The following is a 6231-nucleotide window of genomic DNA, read 5'->3' as shown; positions in this document are numbered from 1 at the left end:
AAAAAAAAAAAAAAAAAGAAAGAAAGAAAGAAAGAAAGAAGAAGAAAGTACATAGAAGGGAGGGTACTTTTGGTGGCTCAGACATTTGACTCCTGCCCACCTTTGGCAGGGTACAGGAAAATTTCCATTAACCAGACCCACCAATCCAGAATCCTCAGGTAAACAGAATAGGACTCTGTGTTAAAAGAAACAGGTAAATTGCATCAAAACCAAGTACAAGTAAAATATTTATTGCAAAATCTACATTATCAGAAGGCTCTGCACTTATTATACATTTGGCCCAACTGTAAACACCTTCCTGGCTATAAGAATGGATCATTGCAATAGATAAGAAACATTTAATGAGAACATCCTAGCAGCTGGGAATCAAGCAAAGTAATTCCTTGGTACCCTTTGACCAACAACTCCCTATTTCCCCCACCCCCAACTTCTGAAAACCACCATTCCACTCTGTACCTATGAGTTTGGCTATTTTAGAGTCCACATACAAGCGAGATCATGCAGTATTTCTTTTTCTGTGTCTGGTTTACTTCACTTAGCATAATGTGCTTTAGGTTCCTACATGTTGCTGCACATGGCAGAATTTCCTCTTTTATTAAGAGCGAATAATATGCTGCGTGGGTGTGACATTTCTTTTATCCATTCTTTTTTTTTTTTTTTTGACATGCTCTCACTCTGTCACACAGGCTGGATTGCAGTGGCATGAACACAGCTCACTGTAGCCTCAAACTCCTGGGCTCAAACAATATTCTCACCTCGGTAGCCCAAGTAGGTAGGACTACAGCTGTGTACCGCCATGACTGGCACATTTTTAAAATTTTTGCAGAGATGGGGTCTTTCTATATTGCCCCAGGCTGGTCTTGAACTCCTGGGCTCAAGCAATCCTCCCAGCTCAGCCTCTTAAAGCACTGGAATTTTAGGCATGAGCTGCCATACCTAGCCCTATTCCCTTCATTTTCTGACGAATACTTAGGTTGTTTCCATAACGTGGCTATTGTGACTAGTGCTGCAATGAACATGGGAGGGCAGAATTGTCTTTGAAATGCTGATTTTGTCTTCTTTGAATAAATGCCCAGAAATAGGATTGCTGGATCATATAGTAGTTTCATTCTTAATTTTTTAAAGAAATTGCATATTGCTTTTCATACTGGCTGCAGCAGCAAAGTGCATTAAATACCTAATCTCTTTTAATCACCATAAAAAACCTACAAAATATTTATAACATTATGTAATGTCAGGTTATAATGGCTCTTTGATAATATATTTACCCTTATATAATCACAATTTTTAATCATTAAAGATCTTCCTGGTGTATTAGGCCTACTAAACTGAAATGTTGTCCACATATTACAGAGCTATTTTCATTAAAGTTTGGAATGATAGAACTTTTGGATTGCCCCTCTAATTAAAATCGACTAAACATGTCACCCTCCTCCAACTCTACTTTCTGGTTAGTGGAGGTTTTAGTGTACTAAAAAGCTGTAAGGAAAAGGGCAGTAAGGAGGGATTTGATGCCCATATTTTGCAGATGCAAAAACTCAGGCAATACCATCTTGAACGTGCTGGAAATAGGGGATGAATTAACAACAGAAAAGCTGTTTGGAGTTGCTATCATTTGGCTCTGACTTACATTTCTAAAGTGCCTGAAAGGTGGTCTGAAAGAAAGTTGTGTATCTAACTTTTGGGTTATTATGGGTACAAATAATTTGAGCAATAGAAGGAAGAGGTATATTTGCTTAGCTTAATGATATGGGGAGGTGGAGATGATTTCATTTTGGGGTGGAACAATTCCACTGGTCAGTATGGGAGTTTATAAAGCAAATATTCTGGTTTAAATACAATATATATGGCCCACTGATTCTCAAAAAACTATAGGAGGCCAGAATTCTCTGCAGCTCTTACCTGGCACTGATGCTTGGTATGTTTGCACCTTCCCTTGGAAGAGAATCCTGCGGTGCTATACGAGAGGAGAAGCCCATGATGCAACGTTTCACTAACTTTACCGATGGCACTGCAATAGCATAGAAACCTCAGTGAGTTGGCACATCTATTCACAAGGGATTTTTGGACTATTCCCCTTGGCTGAGCCATTTACAGCCCCTTGACTAGGGAAAGGCTGGGGAGTCTCAGCTACAGCCTAACTCTAAGAGCATTAATTGTGGCAAACTCTTTGGTTTCCTTCTACAGAATTAGAGAGTGCAAGAGGATTTCAATTCCATATGGTGTGTTTAAAATAAGTACCTGCTGAGTAGCTGCTGCACCGTTGTAACCCATGGCGCCTCCCATTTCACCCAAGTGTGTTTGAGGAGTCTTCCTGCTACGGCATGTCTAGAGGCACCTTAGGACTCTAAAAAGCATCACTCTACAAAAATCCTGTCTCCTTCCTGCAGATACTGCCCAGGCTTGCAATTCATTCTGCTCCTTTTGCTTTATGTTTTCTTAGAGGGTTTATTATTAATTTTGACTTTTGAGGAATCTTAATCTTACAGTAGATGCATATGGAAGCCTTTGTGTATTTCCAAATCTGGAAATAATAGCAAATAATTTTCTCTGCTGCAGTATGGGGATACTACCATGACTTTGAAGGGTGATTATAAGGATACATGCGAGAATGTTTGAAATTAATAGATTCAATGAGCACCATGAAGCAACTTTAATATGGAAATATGACAGGTGAGCCATTACGTCTTCCTGAACCTGTATGTTGATATGTAATCATGCAGTTCTTATCCTGGAACACAGATTCAACCCCATAATCATTTTTAACCCCCTAGGATAGATAGGCATTGTCACACAATAAGAATTTGCACTCGCTGTTGTGATTTTTAAAAATCACATTCTAAACAACGCTTTGCAAGTTAAATGCTTCTCTTTGGGTTTTAAAGACCCTGTGTGATCTGCTTGCCAGAACCTGATCACTTGCTGATTAGAGATGGAGAGAGTGTCTGAGCAGAAGTTCCCAAGGAGATGGACCACATCAAGAGGCAGTCATCACTGATGCTCTTCTTCTCCTGCCCACTCAAGTGGAGAAAGGAAACATGACCTTTCCTACTGTCTCAACATAAGCAGTATTTCTGAACTTAGACTAGCAGGGTGGGAAGTTCATGTAGGACAAGCCCTTAATCCCACATATCACCTCATTTTGATCAGTGGCAGACAGAAAAAGCCACAAAAATGTCATGGTATCCCTCCTTCTTTTGATGTATAATTTTTCTGAACCATTCTAATCCATAAACCTTAACCGAGTCAAGGCATACCCTGGAAGAAGAAGGACATCTTTTGGATGTGTGATTTCTCAGCTTAAGTTGGCAGTGACTGCATCACTCAGGCGTGTGAAGAGATGGGTTTGGAATAAGTTTACTCTACCTGTAATCCTCAGAAGCCTTCACTTGACTGATACTTCTTTACTTCGAGGTTACCTTTTGCCCTAGGGGGAATGGCTTGGGAAGGGAACACCCAAAGTAAACTCTGAGCAAGGCCTAGCTGTGTTACCAACTGTCAGGCTCTAAAGGCTGGCTGGTTGTGATGGAAACTGAGCTATGAGACGTCTAAGACAACATGCCCAAATTGGTGTCTCCTTTTCTCAAAGCCTAACTCTCCAACCAACATTTGTCAGCTGTTTAAAAAAATGAGGGTTGGGGGAAGGATACGTGGGATAGGTGAATCTATCCCACTTTCTGTGCATCTCAAAATTTTTACTAAAGATTTGAATCTTTCCTTGAGTTATTCTTAAAACCTCACCTGAAAACACATTAATGATTTTTATAATTTTCGAAGCTTTCATAATTATGGAAGAATGTGCATGTGTGGAGCGTGGACAGAACAGCTTGTACGGGGACTGCTGACGTTTCTGGTTGGTATTGACCACCTGAAGGTCAAGGACAAACTGGCCCAAGTGATTTCTTCTGATTCCTTCCAGCTCTAAGTTCTGTAATTCTAATGGCTTTCAAAAAGAAACTTGAAAATTGTTTATTTACCAGGTTGCAAGATAGAGCAGATAAAGAAGTTGCAACGGTTTATCCCCAGTTTCAATATTGCTTCAAGTATTTGAGGAAAAAATTTAAGAAAAAAATAAGACTAAGTCCCTTTTTCAAAGCAGTAGATAAGCAGTGAAATTTCTCTGATTTCATTTTGTTTAATCATTTTATTTATTTATATTCTATGTATCTATCGATCTATCATCTATCTATGTATATACCTACCTACCTATAGCTGACAGTGTGCAAGTAATTTTTAAAATATATTTTAGGCAAGAAAAATTAAAAGGAATTTTTCCTAACACTTTAGCTGGACTGTTAATGTCTTGTCATTACTTACCATGACTTCCCTATGGATACCTTACAGATTTCTAGATAAAACATTGAATACCAAAAAGGACATGGAATCTGAGACCTGCAAATGACTAGAAAAAACAAAAGTTCTTCTACATACATGGCCAACATTTTGGTTATCTTTCTCTTTCAAGAAGTGATTTCCTTGAAAGCAACAAGCAAATCTTTCCTTTTCTGGAATATATGATAGGACTGCTTCTTAAGAAACGCCTCATATGTGATTTCCATATAGATAGCAATAATTCTACTTATTTCTATCTCTCTCAAGAAGTTGTACCATAGTTCAAATGAGTGAAAATAATGCCTATATTATTCAAATTATCCCCAATCTTCTCCAATTTACAAAATAGCTAAATTGTTACAATTATTTATAAAATGTAGTACTTTACCACTCATTGTGACATGCCTAAAAAGTGACATTACATATTCTAGATAAAAACCAGTACTTTTAGGAGCTGAAAAAGCAACAGGGCAACAGAGAAAGCTCATGCATTAGTCTTGCAGAAATAGGGTAGCAGTCACCCATCTATTCCTTATTTATTTATGTATCCGTTCATGATCAGACTGTCATAAAATTATTATGGCTATGAAAAATGGCATGGATTAGCATGAAAGAAGCCCAGAGCCAGGGAGGGCGGATAGAAAGCTATTATAATCACTAGAATGAGGAAGAAGACCTGAGCTGGGGCAGAGATATTTCTAAACTGGAAATCATGAAAAGCCATAGTCAACTGTACCATTAGAAGAATAATTGCAACTGACACAAATATATAGGAGTGCAATATATCTGTGTAGGGTCTTTGTAGAGTTGTTACCAAGCTGCTTTTCTTTTTATTGAAATTTGGTGATGTGGTCCCTGAACTCTTGGAGAAGAAAAAGAGTCATGCAGGAACCATCTTCTGTTCTTTCTCCTACCTGACCTAAGGCCACTCGGACCTCTGACTGTTCTTCATTGCTGCTTAAATAAGCCAAGCTGGAAAGATGAGCTGGTAGATTTATCAGGGTAGCCAAATTCTACCTCATGCATTTGGAGTTCTCCTCCCTAAGAAATGTTAGCTGAGGTAATTCCTTCTTAAAAAGCTCAATTAATAGTCTGAAATGTTTATGAAAAAAGTAAACCATGGCCAAATCTACATAAAAGTATAAAGTAGAATAAATCCATATTTGGACCATCTACTCAACCCATTTCTTATCATATTTTTTCCTGTCCATAACTTCTTTTGCACCCTCTTTCCAACTTCCTTTTCAGATTTCTGCTTTCCATTAGATTTGACTCTAGTGCAGAATATTCGCATTAATGCAGATTCTGAAACAGTTTTCAAGGGGTAGGGATTGGGAAATTTGGACACAACTTTCCTAAGGGCTACTTGCAAATTGCCCATTCCCTCTGCTCTATCACATGTAAAGATTCTTATGCACCCCTCTTTGCCCTGGTTAAACACTATGATTCTTAAATTCTGGGTGTTAGAAGCTGCAATAAAGAAATAGCAGGTAGTGAATGGTAGAGTTGAAGCTGGGAAACTTTATGCCCAATAACTTACCTAATTCCATTAAGCAGAAGGTCAGAAAGACAATTATTCCTCCTACTCTGAAGGCTTAGACCTAGTGGTGTTTATGCTCTGAACACAAAAATCTCCAGAAAATGGGCTAGGCATGGTGGTTCACACCTGTAATCCCAGCACTTTGGGAGGCTGAGGCAGGCAGATCATGAGGTCAAGAGATCGAGACCATCCTAACACGGTGAAACCATCTCTACTAAAAATACAAAAAATTATCCGGGTATGGTGGCACACACCTGTAGTCCCAGCTACTCGGGAGGCTGAGGCAAGAGAATTGCTTGAACCCAGGAGGTGGAGATTGCAGTGAGTTGAGATTGTGCCACTGCACTCCAGCCTGGATG

At 38.9% G+C, this 6231-nt stretch overlaps 1 protein-coding gene across 1 annotated transcript in view; it reads right to left on the bottom strand.

Moving 5' to 3' along the window:
- The window catches only part of KCNU1 (potassium calcium-activated channel subfamily U member 1), a 133055-nt gene that overhangs the window by 64345 nt on the left and 62479 nt on the right, over positions 1-6231 (bottom strand). The window contains exon 19 of the mRNA XM_037741569.1: positions 1908-2011. Within this exon, the coding sequence (XP_037597497.1) occupies positions 1908-2011 (104 nt within the window). The remainder of the gene's footprint in view (positions 1-1907; positions 2012-6231) is intronic.

Source organism: Cebus imitator, unplaced genomic scaffold (genome assembly GCF_001604975.1).
Source record: "Cebus imitator isolate Cc_AM_T3 unplaced genomic scaffold, Cebus_imitator-1.0 Scaffold5, whole genome shotgun sequence".
Taxonomy (NCBI): Eukaryota; Metazoa; Chordata; class Mammalia; order Primates; family Cebidae; genus Cebus; species Cebus imitator.
Note: the sequence above shows the minus strand (reverse complement) of the source record. Positions and strands in the feature narration are given on the sequence as shown.